The 19,539-nt window shown below is 34.6% G+C and overlaps 1 protein-coding gene across 4 annotated transcripts in view; it reads left to right on the plus strand.

The window, feature by feature from the left end:
• Positions 1–19,539, plus strand: part of CDH10 (cadherin 10) — a 97,221-nt gene that overhangs the window by 51,097 nt on the left and 26,585 nt on the right. For all 4 annotated transcript variants that reach the window (XM_071555014.1, XM_071555012.1, XM_071555015.1 and 1 more), the window contains 2 exons: positions 7,683–7,977; positions 19,120–19,239. In XM_071555014.1, coding sequence (XP_071411115.1) covers positions 7,683–7,977; positions 19,120–19,239 — 415 coding nt within the window. The remainder of the gene's footprint in view (positions 1–7,682; positions 7,978–19,119; positions 19,240–19,539) is intronic.

Here is a 19,539-nt window from a genome sequence, read left to right on the forward strand (position 1 = left end):
CTATCTTGAGCAAAGCTGGGTTGGACAAGATGACAGTCAGAGGTTCCTTCCAACCACAACCATTCTGTAATGTAATTATACAGTTATTTAAATTACAACTTCATTGTTTATTAATTGATATATAGATTTTTTCTTGAGAATGCTTTACCTAGAGTAATGGATTTCATAATTTACTAGACAAAGAGATAAATTTAATGGAAAAATAAAATGTGAGGAGCATTAAAGAGTCTACACATTCTACCTCTCTTCTGTCACTGGTCCACATTTATTACCTTGATTACTCCTCTAGGGTTTTAAGTTATCAATATATCTTTCCTGGATGAATATTCCCACTGATTTCACTATGATTTAAATGAAGTCAGTATTGATCCAGGATATCTTTATTCCCCCTTGTCTTAAATGCTATATTAGATATAGCATCAGTTGCATTCATCAGTAGTCTCCTTGACATATAAAAAATATGTCAACTTTCTCTCTTTCCCTCTCTTCCTTTCCTTGGGATTGAGTTTAACAATAATATTATCATAGATATAATTGTTTTGGAGATTAATAAAATATTCCCTTCATGTTTTTTATTCCTTTATTTTGATATATTTCCTCCACTTTAGTTCACGTTTTCCACTTCCTGGATTGTCAGACACTGCTATCCAGCTCCTGGTAAATTTATTATTGCCTTTAAGTTCACCTCTTACAAAGATACATATAGAGTATACATGAAGAGAAAATGCACACATCATAAAGGTAGAAAATCTTCACAGCTTTTAGAAATTTATGTTACAATTATTTCAGATGGGAAAAAAGACAGTTTCGTTTAATATGTCTCCAACAGTATGTCAAATAAACTAAGCATCAATACTCTAAATGTGTTCTGTTTTTGTTTTGAAAAATGCTATGTTTTATATGTATAGTGCAAATTATGCATAAGTATATATAAAAACTAAGCTGTTTTAATGGTTATTTTGTTAGGAGAATTTAGGAAAGCATATATGAGCTATATTAATATAATTCTTGTTAAAAATCCCCCAAAACTTGCAATTGCTTCTTGCAACTTCTTTCTTGTGATTAATGCAGAGGATGTAAGGATAAGTAGTGAATTTTCCTTTAAAAAACCCCAGAACTAATAGACAAACCCCAAAGCTTTCAAATACATGAAAGCTGTTCTGAATTCAGTAAATGAAAGGTATAAATTATTTTAGCATATTTGCCTTCCTAGGCTATTCCTTGGTGGAACAGGGAGATTTTTTTCTGAAAACTATTTAATCCTTTACACAATATTTAGTGTAGATTTTCATTATAGTCAAGAACCAGACAAACAATATAAAACATAAATAATGTAGATGTTAAAAAAAAATCCAGCCAAGTCTGAGAAAGACAGCCATGGGTCAGGATTTTTTTGTTTGTTTGTTTGTTTCCTTTAACAGAAGAATTCCCTTCTGTTTATTAATACCCAATCACCTATTGGAGGTATTAAGTCAAGCTGCTGGAAAGCAAGGGCACTTCAGGCTCACTGACAATTCTCTACTTTCTGTCTTCACCTGATGTATAGACTATATTTAATACATTAAAAATGGAAGAGAACATTCATATTGGCTCATGGAAAAACATTTTGAGTATGAAATTCAATTAGCCTCTAATTCATCTTAGCTCCATGCTTGTGTGTCTTCTGAAATAGAAGCTGCAACAGCCTATGAAGCTAAAACTTTCTTGTTCTAACTCTGAACATCAGCTAAAGACCTTGGCTTTAGAAAGGAGTTTGAGTATTGGCATGTTGACTCTTTCCTGCTGCTCATATGATGCCTTTAAAAAAAAAAAATCTGCTTTTCTCAGCTGAAGTCCTAAAAGATTTTGTCAGTGAAAAGACCATTTATCTTCCCCATACTTTGAATCTTCCCTTTCAAATAAGCTACAGCAATGGGGGAAAGATGCTAATCTAATTATGAAAAAATACCTTTTCTGTATGGTTAGTTTCTGGAAATTGAGAATCTTGCAGATGATATCAGTAGCAAAGATTGCAGAGAGCTGTGAAAATAGCATTTCTAATACTGTGATAGATATTACTTCAGCAGGGATGTGGAAAAAAAGTGCTAAAAATATTAATAATTATAATTTTTCTCTTAAAATTTTAAAACATTGGTAAGAACAAACATAAATTTTGAACAGGAAGGAACTACTGTAATCTTTATCAACAAAAATGGTGGAATAGATTTTTATCTTTCTTTTGGAAAATGAATAAATTTAAATAAATATAATCTGAAAATGCACTGCAGACTGGAGTTTTTGATTTCTTCTTGTTGCAAAAGAATTTCAGAGTACTCCTCATCTTGCATTACTTGTTATGCTTCCATTTTAGTTTGCTTTTGCTCGCCCTTTATCTTTCTCAGGCTCACGAAACATTCTTTGCTTGTCTCTCCTTAAATAACACACAGTATCACTGCAAACCAACAATATAACTGAGTGAGAAAATTAAATGGGTGACATTGCTCAATAAAACTTACCGTAAATTACAGAATCACTGAAAGGCGTTGCTTAAAATGTTACCTTTAGGATAAATTTAAATAAATGAACCTCTTTGGTGAGTAAAATGTGTCCGCACAGGATATGGGCTGGTCTGAAAATCTTTTCAAGTGAGTGCAGCTAAACAACTGCATGCCTTAATAATTCAGTGCATGATGCTTAAAATAAATATCTCCATTGTGGGAATCCTATGTCAATTATTTTTTGATGATTTCGTGTAAAATCTGCCACTCTTGTGATTATGGTTAGACAGACAATCATTATTATCCACGCGTCCAGTGAAGGTGCTAATATTAGATGTGCACTAAAAAACTGAGTGAAATGGCAAATGGTTTCACATTGCTAATATACTCACTTAGAAAAAAGCAACTAGGTTACAATTTGCCCTGACATTTGCCCTCAGAATTAGGGAAAATTCAATTTATTTGAATAAAATCTAAAAGATAGCGTAATTCGGGAATGTACTGAGATTTCATTGTTTACTGTGATTCTTGGGATCAAATCAAATTACTGACACACTGCAGAAGAAAGTAGCAATTTTTTCCTAGATAATACAGTTAAAAATGACTACTATAAAGTAAGGGGCTAAGAATGGGTTTAGTAAGTTAATACTGAAATTGTCTTTTAGTAAAGACTACGAAAACTATGAACTATATTGGAAAGCGTACATTATAGAATATTAAACTAAGATTTAAAAAAAAATAATTTGAACTGTATTCATTAGTTTTCAAACAAAGGGGTTTTTTTAATACAGTCATATTCTGTCTCTAGTTATTTAAATACCAGTCACTGAAAAATCATAGAGGAACTTCTGAATCTGAAATTCAAACAGAAATAGGTGTGACAACTCTTACAGTCTTCATCTGTCATTATCATAATTAATTTCAAATTCCAGAAATAGTTTGTATGGTAAAATAGCTCTGATTAACCCAATCCTCTCTCTGTTTTTCACAGTAGCATCTTATCACTTTTTGTTAAAAAGAGGATAACACTTTTTATGCTATTGGAGAAAAAGTCAACATCCTTTATATTAAGTTTGGAGATTTCAGAATTGGGTGACATCCATGGGGAAAGAGTAGGGGAAAACCCCAAATCCTGTAATTGACAGGTTTGATTTGAATCACTGGAAGTCAATTAACATTGCTGCAATTTTCTAATAATTTTAAACAGAATTATTATGTTGTTCATCCAAAGTCTTCTGGAAGTAATTTTGGAAAGGTCTTTTAGAGATCTTATAGAGATATTGAGTTAAATTTGGTTATGGCATCTTTTCATTAAGTTGCTTTATTTGTGGATGCATTAACCTTGAACAAAAAGGTAAATACTAACCCTCATATTTTTCCTGCAATTGAAGAAAAAGTAAGTCCATCTTTTAAAACTTGTTTTTGTCTCTGTCTTGGATTGGTTATTCAGTTTCTTGTTCAAGTAGTCACATAACACTCCATTTTTTTGCACTCTGTAAATATTATCTTTTGTTTAAGACAATTTTCCTTTTATCATTTATATGAAATACTTCTGAATTTAAAAGTTTGCTCAACTAATTTAGACAGAAGACAATTACTTTTTGATAAATATAGGGCTATGTAAAATAATACCAACAGACATTCCGACTTTCCATAAAGTGAGAAAAAATATATATAAAATATGTATACAGCTGAATGACAGCTGAAAAGGGAAGTGTTTCTGTGGAAGAACAGCAAGAACTTCACTAAAACAGGAGTTTCCAAAATATCAGTGACAGATATGAAAACAAAACCACATCTTCACAGCTGATCATTTTGTGCAATAAAACTGCTAAATGAAACAGATGTCTCTCCATTTCTCAGCTTGGCTGACATGAATCACAGATGCCCATTAGCCAAAATAACTATAAGAAACACTTTATACTAAAAGTAGCAGAGAAATATTTCCCAGAATGTGGATTTTTTTTAGTACTTGAGTCAAATGAAAAAGCTTTGCAGTGCTGACTGACACACTGCTCAGGCATTTCAGAGCTGGGTAACGATTCCCTGCTCAAGGCTGCCAAGCACACAGGGCAGTCTTTAGGCACCTTGGTTGCTCTAATAACATTTGGATTGAATTAAGAGCTAAAAGAAATTAAATGAGAGGTATTCTCTTTCTTTGCTTATATATAGCACATGTTTTCATTTCTTGCATTATATCTGGAAGCCTTGCTCATTATAATTTTCTTTTTCCTGGTCACCCATGAAGATCTTCTGAAAAGTCATTCTGAATTTGGAGGTTTTATACAGTGACTCTGGACAGTTATATGTGTATACATATAATTTAAATTTGATTACCCATCCCAAGTGAAATTATTATTATTATTTATAGAATACAAAGGGATACAGCTTGAAGTGTTCTCAACATTGCAGGTTGGTATTTGTTTTAAATATGTCACTCTGATGTACAACTTGCAACTCCCTAGAAGCCTTTATGTGGATATCTCAGTGTCTCAAATTCAGCTCCCCTTCCAGACTTTTATGTAATATATGCAGAGGGGGGGAGGAAAAAGAAAACAAAACACATCACAAAAGAAGAATAAACAAGAAAATACCACCCCCCCAAACAAACAGAAACCCACCCAACTATAAAGTTTGAATTTGGTAAAGAGGTTAATGATTTTATGTGTGGTGTATAAATAAATTCCAAATCAGGTTACTAAGACTTACATGAATCTACAGGAGAGGCAATGGATCATCAAAATTGATAGCACCTTACCTATAAGAAAAATAAGTAGGTTAAAAGATCTTTACAGGCTGAAGTGGATCTAAATATTGTTGTTCAAAAGCTTCATAATTTTTAGTGCAGGGATTCCCTTGGTTTTCTGATCTATTCTGTTCACTACATAGTTCAGGCTTCTAGTGCCAGGCAGCATTTTAAAGCACTAAAATATGGGTTTGGGGGATTGCTAATTATTTTACAAGTTCCTGGCATGGTTTGGCTAAATCTTGCTCTCCAAAACAATTTCCATGCATCATTTGTGAGTTAGATTTGGCCAGATACTATTGCTGGGAACTGTTTGCATGGTGTTAAGCTATTCTGGAGATAATTTATTAGAATGGATTTTGCCAGACTGCTAACTGATTTCTGAGTCAAAGAACAGACTCTGCAGCACAGACATACTATTGTCAACTTTTGTAAGAATTTACAATACCAGAACCTGAGTTTGGAAAGCATATGGGGAAACTACAATGTGCCCATTTTTAGATCCCTTTTCTTCCTTCCCTGCTCCCCATCTTTCTTGCTCAAGCCTCTTCATCACTCTGCTGTGACAATACTTTATCGAGTGGCCATGGACCAGCAGTGATTTCCAAGGACCAAAACATTTTTGAAGATAGGATGATATCTTAGGAAGAAATGGAGATGAAAACACTTAAGCACTAGTTATACTAAATGACATTATAAAATGGGCCACACCCTGCAAGATACTGTCCAGTCCCTTAAAACAAATGTTAATTAGAAGGGTGAAAGGTCACAAATTTAACAGACCATCAAGAGAGGAACATAAGGAATTTAAGTTCACAGTAAAAATCCATTCCCCAAAAGAGGAGTGAGAATGGCTTGAAACATTCAATTTGGAAGTCAGCAAGAGAAACAAAAGGAAAAGAAAGAAAAATATTTATTTGCAAATGAATACATCTACGCTCCTACTCTTCATGTTTGTTGGATTTTCCCCTTTTTTATTTACTGTATAATTAAAATTGTCTTACATATTGCAGGAAAATATATATTTTTTGAAATAGACATACACGTATTTAATGTAAACAAAGTTTAATAGGTCTAAATACTTACATTGCTTCGCAAGGTTTATTTTCAAACTGGGAGAAAATACAAAAACTTGGTTTCAGCACAAAAGGCAAGGAAAGCCATACTGAAAACCCTACTACTTGAATATTTTACTTCTAATACTTCAAATGGGTGGTAGGGAAGATAATAGAAGGACACCACAGACAAAAACAAGAAGTATTTTCAGGGCTGCATTCCAAGGGGGATATTTATACCAAGCTACATCTATAACATTTGTCATGATCTGAAATGTGAGCTTAAATTAACAAAACCCCTTCATATGGGTGAATATAATCTTACTAATATCTAATTGATATTGTTTATATGTGTTCATATAACTATTTTTAGAAAGAAAAAAATGCTCTAGTTCTGTCAAAGTTTTTGGAATATTCTGATATTTCCTGAGTGTGATTTAAAAAAAATATTTATATTTACACTTCAATTTTGTAACTAGAGCTTCTGCTTGATTTGATCCTTCTGCTGAATTCACAAATAAACTTACAGACAAGAATACATTTCATGGTGAAAACAAATCCAAACGCCATATTCGTTTATTTAATTATTAAATCAACGAGATTGGAAGGAACTTTCCAACAAGATGATGAGAAAAATTACACTAAGTGTATCCAAAAAGATCAAATGAGCCATCCACATTACTATGCTGAACAACACAACATAATTGATTTTTTTTTGTGTGTGTGTGTGTGTGTAAAGGAAATCAGGACTGCAATTCTTATACCTGAAATTAAGCTTTGTATTACTTACATAATGGGTATTAAACCGATAGTGAATGCTTAATAAATTTGTTTTTCTTTTCCTTTCAGTTATTTACATTAGTTGATGGAGTCTAAAGCTATAATGACTTAAAATGAAATGTTCTCCAATTTAGGAGAAATATAAATAATATGAAATTAAATTTTTACAAAATTATTATGACATGAAACTAGTTGTTCTAATTTCATTAATTGTCTTGTATTCAGCCATGTTCTTTATCTGCTTAGTGAATTTAAACCTAGCACGGCAGTTTGAATTTTTAATGGGATCTCTTCAAGGAAGGAAAAGGTCAGTATTAACATAAAAATCTTCTTTAAGAACTGTGGTGCAAAGGTTTCTTAGCAGAGAACAGGTGTTGCTGCAAAACTAAACTCTGCCAAAACAGTCAAGTTAAAAGATTCTTGGAGGTAAGTTAGGAAAGACTGTCTGTCAGTCAGTGGTGACTGAAAAGTACTTTCTTTTGTTGTTAGTAAATCTATTTGTTGCACATCGTAGTAAACCAATTTGTTGCATACAGAATAATTTAACATATGGTAATGATTTTTTAAAAACACCCCAGCCTTTTCATTGCTAAAAAAAAAAAATGTTCTCTTCTTCCCTTTCAGCTTCATTCTGACCAGGATAAGGGAGATGGATCCCTCAAATACATTTTGTCAGGAGATGGGGCTGGTACTCTTTTTATAATTGATGAGAAAACAGGTGACATTCATGCTACTCGGAGGATTGACAGGGAAGAGAAAGCCTTTTACACCCTGCGTGCCCAAGCTATCAATAGAAGAACTCTGAGACCAGTGGAACCTGAATCTGAGTTTGTCATCAAGATCCATGACATCAATGACAATGAACCAACATTTCCAGAAGAAATTTACACTGCTAGTGTTCCTGAAATGTCAGTAGTAGGTGAGTGCTTTATACTGAGACCCAGCTGCCAGTTCTGTGTTACTTGACAAATTATTTCCCCATCCTCTGAAAAGCAAGTCATGTGTGGAATTCTACCAGATGAGCAAAGTATTTTTCATTCTGGTTTATTTGTTCAAATACTGAAATTGCATCCAGAAATGGATTTTTATGACCTGAGATCTATTTCTACTTGGAATATTCAAATTATTAGCTTACAGTGCTTTGGAATATAAAGAGAAAGTAGGCAATGGTGAATCCTCCTCCTCCTCCTTAAGATCTGTTAGAATAAGAATCATAGAATCAGTTGGGCTGGAAGAGATCTCTGAGATCATCAAGTTCAACCCTTAATCCAACCCCATTTTGATTATTAGATCATGGCACTCAGTGCCATGTCCAGTCTCACCTTAAAAACCTCCAGGGTCGGAGAATCCACCACATCCCTGGACAGGCCATTCCAATGCCTGACCACTCTCTCTGTAAAAAACTTCTTCCTGATATCCAACCTAAACCTCCCTTGGCAGAGCTTACACTCATGCCCTCTTGTCCTACTGTTTGTTGCTTGAGAGAAGAGACCAATACCCACCTGGCTATAACATCCTTTCAGGTAGTTGTAGAGAGTGATAAGGTCTCCTCTGAGCCTCCTCTTCTCCAGGCTAAACAAATCCAGGTCCCTCAGCCTTTCCTCATAGAATTTGTGCTCAAGTCCTTTCACCAGCCTTGTTGCTCTTCTCTGGACCCGCTCCAGTACCTCAATATCTTTCCTGAACTGAGGGGCCCAGAACTGAACACAGTACTCAAGGTGTGGCCTCACCAGTGCTGAGTACAGGGGAAGGATCACTGCCCTTGTGATGACTAAAGTAGCCAGTTCAAAGCTCAATTTTTTTTTTCTTTCATTGGAGATTCCCAGTGGTAATAAGCACCGAAGGGAGAGCTGTCTCCACTTTCACTCTCTCTGTGGCTGAGGAAAATTATATATTGACTCATGTGCTGTTGAGGCATTGTCTGAAGGTAGACACTCTCTTTATTTTCTTTTCTTTCAGGTTTTTTTTTAAACATATAGACAAATCATCTTGTGCTTTAACTTCCTTCTTAACTCCATCCATGGATGGCAGCTTCAAGAATCTAAAAGAGTTGTTTGTGTTAATCTTTCTTCTGTTTGCAATGTATTTGCAGTTCCTGTCTTAACTACACAATTGTGGCCTGGATCATGCCAACTGGTGAAATTTATAAACAATAATACTTTGGAAGATGAGCTATTATTAATTAGTGCATGCAACTCTTTTGGAGTAATTTTGAAAAACTAAAAACTATATGGTCTCTTTTAAAAATTAATAATAGTTTATTCATTGTATAACTGTAGCTAAAATAATATTAAATTGTAAATATTCAGAAAACAAGCAATAAATTCATCTTTTGGCTGTTTGAGTTACTACCACTGCCTGAACTAGATCAAACAGTGTTTTGAGATATTTTATATATACAGGTATTGAATATTTAGTGCTTACTTTTTAGACTTCAGAAAATGTTAAATCAGCAAGAAAATACATAATTATTGAAAGAGAATGGCTTCTGCAAAGCTGTGCAGCAATATGTGGAAGCATAATACTAACACTTTTCTATTCTTAAGATATTTCAAGCTTTTAGTTTTTGTATTGATAATTTCTAAAGGAGTCAACATTGTCCAAGCAGTTTTTATTATAAAGGAAAACAAATTAAAAAAAAATCTGACAGAGGATAGCATAAGGTTGTACTGAAATCTTACTGAACTAGTCCACATAAAGAGGAGAATAGAAAAGTCTTCTGTCTTTATTGTCCCTAAATCTAACAAAATGTAATACCAATTTACTAATTTAGTGGTCAGTTCTCTCTCTCTCTCTCTCCCTCTCTCTCTCCATATACATATATATATGTACATATATATATATAGCTTTAGGAAAAGGAACTTGTAAGAACATTGCTGCACTTTCTAGAGAAGCATATGGCAAGATTACAGTAGGGTTGAAAAATATATGTCTTAGAGTTTCCACTTCACTTCTCATGTTCTTTATATAAATTCCAGAAGACATTGTTTAAAATGTGATTGGAAGATCTCCAAACATGATTCAGTGTTTTCATTACACACTATGCTATTACTATTCAGCTATTAACTACTCATTCCTAATTTTGTCAGTCTCGATTGCACAAATATCATCTTTTTCTTCAAATGTTCTCAACATTCAAGGCATTATTTCAATGATTCTAGAGTATTTGGTCTGCAAGGTTCCAGTATATCTGTACATCTACATAGATCATACAAATTTTGAATCTGCAATTTTTTTTTCTGCATCATAACAACGACAAAAGAGATTATAAGAGAACTATCCAGACACCACCATTGGCTAAAAAAACTGAAAAAAAAATTTGAGTACATTTAGAGTGTTAACCCTCTACCTTTCACAAATAGTTGTGCTGAAACAAATAGACATTTTCTGTCAGTAAAATTACCATAATTTAGAGAATTGTAACTCAGTTTAAATCTATCATGTTTCCAGATTTTATAAATGGGCCCATTCAGCTGTCAGATTGAGTGATAGGTTGAATTTTCTTTTAGCTTTATTACTTTTAGCTTTATGGCTGATCCCTAGAGGTATATGTTAATCTGTAGTCCATGAGGGTATGACATGATTCCTAAGTGATTAATTTCTTCATAACACTAATTTAATTTTCCAACTTAAAAAAAAACCAACAAAAACCTAACTACTCTGTAATATCTAAACTAAAGATTAAACAGAGAAGGTGAGAAATGTACTAAAAGAATAAGATGCATACAACTTTTGAGACAAATAGAATTAGTTAGAAATTGTAAAGTCAGAATGTAAGAATTCTTCTTATATTTGTATAATAGAATATTATCACATAATTAATTACCAAATCTTTTTAAATCAGTATTTTTTTCTCACATCATGCAATTTCCTGCATTGCTCTATTTTGCTCTCACCATGTTATATTTATTTTTATTTTTTAGTTTTAGTCTTGCAAGTAGCCCATTACTTGTTGGGTACTGGTGATCATAGGCTAAAAAAGCGTCCAATTTATTGATGGAAGGAATGCACAAAGAAATTGCAGTCTTCAATGTAATTATACTGTTACATTGAATGTCTCCTGTAGCAACCACCTCTGTGAGAATATAGGAACATTTAACTTTTCTGTTCGTGATTATCTAATCCAGCATAGTCAACAAAGTATGGCATTACTCTATTGGCAGTCTGCGAAAGAGATAGTGAGCAGTGTTGGAGGGAAGAGAGGTCTTTGCTTTCCCCTTGTCTGAGGGGGTGCAGAGAAGGGAGACAAGACCGGAGTCCAGGAGTCCAGGCAAGAGAGAGAGCTTATTGGGAAATCCCTGAGGTTTTGTAAGATCTCTGGGGGAATATAGGGGGAGCCCCCTACACCGAACTGTGTGTGGACTGATGGTCAGAAGAGCTCCGGCACAGCAGACATCAGAAGGCTTGATCAGAAGGCTCACAACTTAAGAAGTTTATTCAGATAGGTTAACAGACAGTTCTCATAGCTCACAGTAGAAGAAGTTAGTTCCTATTACATCAGTAGATCTAGATCTGACTCACATCCTAGTAGATCTCTCTCTCACGCGGTAATGTCCACACCTTTTATGCGCTCTCCCATCTAACATGCCACCACATAATTGGTTAACCAATTCACCGTACATACACCACAGCCTCTTATTGGTCACAAGCCACCACACATACTCCAGGTAACTGTTCTCTTTAAGGTAGAACTCCAAACATCTTTCCTTAAGGGATGCACTTACACTCACCCCCACAGGGAAAGATGCCAGATCTGGGACTGGACTGGGTGAAAACTTAGGAAGGGGAAGGGTCTAAGGTCCATTAACCAATGGAAATAGGACAAGGGCAGGGCTGGCTGGAGCCCTGAGCCTGCCCTCTCAGCCAGGAGGCATGGGGGTCTTACACATGGGGCTTCCCACTTTGGAATAGCAGGGCAGAGAGGAGAGGGGGGCCTTCCGATCCCCAGGGGTTTTCTGTGGGGGGAGGCTGTTGTGATGTCCTGGTCCCAGGGATCCCCCAAGGGAGGGGAGGCTGTTGTCCAGCCTGGGAAGAAACAATAACATGCTCAACATCAGCTTTGATGATGCTGGGGAACAAAAAGCCTCCGGGAGACACAAAGGAGACAGGGAGGAGTAGATACAATACAAGGTGGGATGTGGTGTAACAGCCCCACATGGGATTGTAACAAGCTCAGAGAGGTGATACATAAACTTTGAAACTACAAAACTCATAACAAATAAAGACATAATTTTAAATCTTCAGCAACAAGTCTCTTAGTATGCATCTTCTCAGGTTCAAGGTGCTTCTCCTTGGAATTCATTTCAGCATTTTCCTACAAAATAGATTACTGGAACCACACCCAGCTTGCCATGGACAGACCCGTCAGGCAGACAGAGCATGATATGAAAGATTCCCTACCCTCACTCTGTTCCACTTCACTGAATGTTGTGACTTAAGGGATAAGGAGGAATGGTTACAAGTTCCTGCCTAGTCCTGCAGGCGTGTCTTTTACGTGACTACTCCACTTCCCAGATGCCCTTCCATAACAGGCTGAGGGTGGGTGCTGATCTCCCCTCTCTGCTAATTTGCAGTAGGACATAAGGAAATTGAATGAAATCTGAGCTTCAAGAGAGGCTCCCCTTGGACATTAGGGAAAGGTTCTTCACTTGGTCAGTCACTGGAATGGGCTCCCCAGAAAAGTGTCAGAGTTCAAGGAGTGTTGTGGATGCTTCTCTTAGTCATAGGTTTAGTTTTAGTTAGTCCTGTAAAAAGCAGGAATTTGGACTTGATGGTCCTTATTGATGCTTTCTAATTCAGTATATATTATCATTCTATTATAGAATTATTCACTAAAAATGCATCTATATGTTTATAAATGCTACTGTCTATACCTCCAAGTTCAGTAGTTTATTATCAATCATTTTATCAGGTACAAAGGTCAGATAACATACCAAAACAGTGTTTTTCAAATTACAATTTATTTAAACCAACTATATACAGTACATAGTTACTATATAGTAAATAGGATTCATAACAAATAAAAAGGCATGGCTCTTCCACTACCAAAGGTGGTAGAGGACCTGCTGCAGACAGATGGTAACATTGATCAGATGTTGTGCCTTTTATTGGAAGAGACAATGCTGGAAAACTTCTTGTCCATTGATTCCAATTCCTGTAGATGATGTCATCATTTTTAAACATATTTTAACCACACATTTGATACCTTATGGATGATAAATATTTGTTCTTTTTTCATTTGTTATACTTTAAATCCAGGTCAGTCTGTAATATGATTAGTAACCTACAACTTGTATTTGTTCCTTGGATTTACGTTATTCTGAGACTGCATTCTCTAAATCTCTGCTATCTTCTGATGCCTGCACTCTCAATCCCAGTACTGAATAACACTGTTTCAAATGGGTTTAATCTTATCTTTACTTTAAGAAGTGTCAAAAAAAAAGAGTCAACAATTCTGCAGTTTTGCCACTGTGTTGTCAATTTATACACATTTGTACTGCAGCCACAGTGATGAGTTGTTCACATGAACTCTGTAGGCACTCATCTGAATACCAGAAAGAAGATAAAAATGGTATCATATCATACTAAGAAAAGAAAGAATTGCACAAGTAGCAAAAAACTTTAAATAATTGTAATATGTGCACCCTTGAAGTACAGGGTTTGCTCCATCCTAAAACACCATGTACTATGACTTACTACAAAGGTGACCAGTAGGTAAGAGAAAGGCTCTTAAGTCTGTATCTACTCCATCTGCCCCCATCCTTAGGTATCAAATCATGATGTAGACACCAACTTCTTTCAGACCAAACCCAGCAGTTTTGATTTCTTCCTCAGGTGTGGTGTTAACCAGAGAAATAGCTACTTTTGTGTCTTAACAAACACCCATAAATTCTTTGTTGTATTGTTCATCTTTCTTCTGCTTCTCATTAAACATAGAAAAGGCAGACATAAATAGGCCAAACAGAGGATCTTGGCTCAATATCCTGGAAGACAACTTGTTCTCCTGAAGTCTTTGTACTGATTATGGATATTTTATCTTTTCACTTTTTCCTTTCCTTACTTTCAAAGTTTATGACCCAGAATATTTTTATGGATTTGACAACAGTCTTCTGTTCTATCATATTTGTCCCATGTCTCTTTCTGCTCATTTGAAGGTTTCTTCTCAGAACTGCAGATGAATCTATTTTTCTTTACATGGATTTTCTCTTGGATTTTGCCTACTAATATATTTATAAAATATTTCAGAACTTTCTATTTAGACATTTTTTTCTTATCTTCACAACCGATATGTTCCCTAATAATTCCTTATCCTTTTTCTATCTCTATCTTTTCTGCTTTTAAGTAGGTGATATCTGTATATTCTTCAGAAGATATAACCTCCAACTGTGTTTACATGTGAAGTACTGGTCAGGTATTCTACAGTCAGCATGTCATCTGTACCCCTCATTATTTTTTCTCTTCAGACAGCAGTTACAGCTACTACTGCTCAGCTTTCTATCTAGACTTCTTGTATTCTCCCTGATTAGTGCTGTTCACCAATTTACAAGGCTTAGTCCTCTCTGACATGGCATTTATCTTATAGCAGTTCCTTCTGGTTTCCTATTAAAATAGATTTCTTTTTTTTTTTCCTTGTACAGTTATCTCACCAAACTTTTTGCATCTTTTTATTTATAATTTCATGTTAATAATGATAGATTTTGAAAAATCAAATTATTATCGTTTTAGATTTTTTACAAAGTTTGATTTCACTCTGTACACAATCCTGCCATAAGGAGATGGTACAAAAAGTTTAAAAAAAAAGTAAAATAGATAAAAGAAAGCAAAAAGAAAAGGTACAAGATTAACATTATTTTTCCTTAAAAGGGACATTTAAAAAGAATGGAAAGTTTTCACAGATGTGTTTTCTATAACTTTGTTTTCTCAGCTAGAGGAGTATCATGCAGTCAAAGACCATTCTGACATCAACTTCTCAGAATATGCAATCCATTCAAGTTCTTTTCTGTATTCTGCAGTATTAAATAGCTTCTTTCAGGAGAGATTGTATGTTATTATTTCCTCTCTTTTTCACTAGGAAGAGCAGAAAATTTCTGTTAATTTGGCCTGTTATTTGTATGGATAATTTACTATGGAGGGTACTTGCTCTAGTTAAATATCCCATAACTCATTTGGGAGTAAAGAAAAGACAAAAATCTAAGTTTAGAATTCAGCTCTACAATGATTACTATGTGGGTTCCCTTTCCTAAGTAATTATCTTCAGTGATTCTTATTAATACGTATGCATCATAAATCCATTGTGAGTTTGAAGTCATTAATACTTGTATGGTGTTTGAAGATGTTTGCATCAAATATCTTTAAAAGGGACAAATATATTAATTACTTTTATAGTCCTAGACCCTAGGGAAATTCAAATATTATAATTAAAGTTATGTTAAAATATATCATCTGAGAACTACAATAATCTGATGGAAAACTTTATTTCTGGGCCAAGTTTTCCACTGTATAATTCTAGTTTATGGTGTAGTAAAATTTGCAGTTATGCAAAGAGAAAAGAATTCATTACTATTATTAATAACATAGACAGAGCCATATTCATAAGTTCATAGAGTTGGAAGGGATGTTAAATACCATTCTGTTCCAACCCACCCTGCTGTGGGAGGGGATGCCACACACTTGACCAGGTTGCACAGAGCCCCATCCAACCTGGCCTTGAACACTGTCAGTGATGGGGCATCCACAACTTCTCTGGGCAACCAGTTTCAGTGTCTCACCATGCTCATAGTGAAGAATTTCTTCCTGATATCCAATCTAAACCTACGGTCTTTCAGTTTGAAGCCCCTTCCCATTGTCCTATCACTACATGCCCTTGTAAAAGTCCATCTCCAGTTTTCCAGTATATTATCACTCTTTCCTTTATGCACTACCACAAGAGTTCAGATTAAGCTTTAAATCCTGAGGGCCAAAGACCAACTTCATCAGAAGCAACTTGTGCCTATGTAAAAGACAGACCAGGGCCCAGACCAAGTAGTGCTTTCTAAGTGATATCCATACTGTAGTTTTTAAACCTCGGCACAAATGATCATCTTCAATGCCTTTGGATTTTTGATCCAGGTTTCAGGCCAGTACAATGTATTTGTGTTATTGAGGATCGGTGATCTTCAGTGCGCTGAAGCAAAGCAAAACCAGCTGGTGATTTGACAGCTAATGTGCACAGTGTAATTGATACACTGATAATGGTACTGCTGTTCTCTTCTCGGCATAGTTTCTGTCAGGCTTTTCATAGGAATCACTGATCCTTCTGTGGAAGCTTAGAGAGCACGTCTCTCTTTCTCTGATGAGCAAGAGCCAAGAAAAGAATGGCAAGTTCTGAATCCTGAATGACACATGGAAATGTAGTGGTGCTCTTGTCCTTTTCCTGCCAGGGACCTAACCCGTGGCTGGCCTATAAACCCCAAAGAACTGAGGTAACATTAAAAGGTATAGTTCATCCTTAGTGCTTCTGGGTAAGGCCATGTACGTTGTTCTGAGTACAACCCACAAAGTAAATTGCACTGTGTGACAGTGGCAAAATTAAGGAGCACAAGTCTCTTTCTGTGGACTTTAAAAGAAACAGGTTCAAATGTACAGTTTTCAGAAGAGTCTGATAGGTTTGATGGGGTGTGATATATGCAGCCATGCTCATTGCAGCTAGAGAGATGAATAGATAATACAATTTGTTCTGTTTCATGTACATGTGTATTAAAACAGTATTAATTAATATATGTCCATTATGACATTCATAAATAAGGCAGAGTAACTATCAGATACATATCAATTGGAATTATTTTATTTTAAAGCTATTAAACATATTCTTCAGTTTTCTTCCAAATTATCCTTCAAAGTTGATCTCCATGTTGTTTTTTTTTAATTAACATGGAATAAAAGTCTCATACAAATGACCTATTAATAAATACTTCTTGTTTGAATATATGAAGAAAATGTGAAAATTAGAAACAGGAAATAATTCAGTTACATTAAACTGATACAAAATATTGCCTTTCATGGATTTGCAATGTAGATGTTTTTGGTTGTGCTATTGGGACAGCCTTGAGTATGACAGTTTTCTGTTTTTACAGATATGAAATGGAGGACCTGTAAACTTGGATAATCTCATGTTAGTCAGTGCACTTTGTGCTCTGATCTTTTCAACCTTTTTTTTAACTCAAAGCACTTCAGTTGCTGAACATGATTTGTCTTATCTTTCTTTAACACAACTCTCTGCTAATTCAGAGAAAATATTCTTTAATAGGTAGTATATATTCTAGCACTCCAGTTTGTTATCTAGTAGGATGGTCCAAAAATGCATTTCAAAATCAAGGCAACACTCCTCAGAACTTAAATACATTCAACAAAAATGCCACTGTGCCTTTTAACAAAATAGACATATATACAAATGGAGTTTAGTGTGGCTGAAGGCATGACACATTCATGAATCATAAAGAGACAAAGATTTTAGGACAAATTTATCACTCCAACGTCCTTTTTTAAAAAAGATATTCAGATTTTCAGGTTCAGTCATAGTCTAGATGCTCACCAAAGCAATCATTGATACAGTAAAAACTATTCATAACTTTTTTCTTTTCATTATACTTGTGTAACAATTTTTATGTTACTTAATTTTTTTTTGTTTGGGGCTTTTCTCTGTTAGATCTGTGAATCATTCCATTTTAATATGGAATACTATAACCAGGAAGCTGCCTATTTTACCTTCTTTATGAAGATGTGAGTAGTTTTAGGGACTCACTGAAACAAGTATTTCTGTTCTCTAGCAGTTGAGTACTGAACATTTCTGACAACTCATCTCTGTTTAAACAATTAGGCACATGCTCATTTCCTTGATATTGATGCTAGGATTGAACAATTTACTTTTAAAAAGGAGATTTTTCATCATGTCATGAAATCCCAGATAAATGGAGGAAGCTTGGCATTTACTTCTACTCGCCTTTCTATGTATGTTAGAATAAGTATGTAGTATAGTCAAACTATGACAGGGGATAAATAGCTGTGCCAAGGGTCTTGGATTTACAGATGCTTTACTTTGTAATATTTTGAAGTATTTGGTAGGGAAAAAAAATTTTGAAAGAATTGGAGTAAAAGGAGAAATAAGTTTTAAAGTCTTCTGATCCTCAGATTAGCCTGTGGCTAACCAGCCACATGCATATAATGAATGTTTTTCCTGTTTTGTTTTTTTTTTTCCCCAATTATTTCCTATATATGGAGGTAGAATAGGGAAGATCCTTGTGCATATTTTATTTCTCTGATGTAAGAGTTGAACTAGATGTAGGAAATATTTTGATTGAGCAAAATTTGTCAGAGGTAAGTATTGTAATTATTCATGTTTTGAAGGACGGGTATATTCTACTAGAATTTAGAGATGGCCCTTAAGATTAGAAGATTTTCCATATTTTAAATAACCAGTAGATTTCAAAGTTCACATGGCAACATTTCTTCTGGTAGTGTCTATGTATAGCAACACTTAGAAAGCAGGGAGAACTGATGACTTGTTTTTCACAAGTTCCAATGACCTATTTAATGATCTTTCTTTCATGTTCCTGCGTGTGTAGTTTCATATAATCTTGACATCACTGAAGAAAACAAACCAACAAAACCAAAACCAAACAAACAACAAAAAAACCCCAAACACCAACCACTCCAAACCTGTTCTAGGCAATGGAAAAAACAGTGTAATAAAAAAAAAAAGTCTTCTGAAAAGAGAATGTGAGGACATGAAATTATTGTACCTAGGTAAAGATAAGAATTCAGCTCAACCATAGCTTTGGTTTACCTTTGCTAATTAAATCTTAATCACACTTGTGAGATTAGAGAAGTTTGGATTCAATTTGTGTAGGAGAAGACCCTTAAATAGGCAAGAATATACCCAGAGTTGGCTATAAGATCAGAAATAGATTTGGAAAATCCAGTTGGCATAGTTGAAATTCTCTTTGGTGTCTCTTGAAATGGAAACTGATGCCCTTAGACCTCTATCTAGTGCCATGAGAAACTAAGTTGACTTTGAATATTTCAGGTACTTCTGTGGTGCAAGTTACAGCTACTGATGCAGATGACCCTTCATATGGAAACAGTGCCAGAATAATTTACAGCATACTTCAAGGACAACCATATTTCTCTGTGGAACCAGAAACAGGTCAGGAAAATTTTCATTGTTTTCATTTATCATAAACGTTAAACTTTTTCTTTCACTCAAAAGATCTTAGATCACATAAAAATAATTTTAACAACTCCTTAACCAAAATGAAATAATATTTCTTGCTTTTTTCTCATGATATATAATTTTTGTAATATATATAAAACTCAGAGTTATTACAGCTGACACTATGAAGTAGAAGTAATTTTACAGTGGTACTATTGATAGTTTAAGACCTAAGTATCATTTCTGATATAGGCAAGAATAAAGCTTTGTGTCCTAGAAAATGTTCTGTTTTTC

Source organism: Pithys albifrons, chromosome 4 (assembly GCF_047495875.1).
Source record: "Pithys albifrons albifrons isolate INPA30051 chromosome 4, PitAlb_v1, whole genome shotgun sequence".
NCBI lineage: Eukaryota > Metazoa > Chordata > Aves > Passeriformes > Thamnophilidae > Pithys > Pithys albifrons.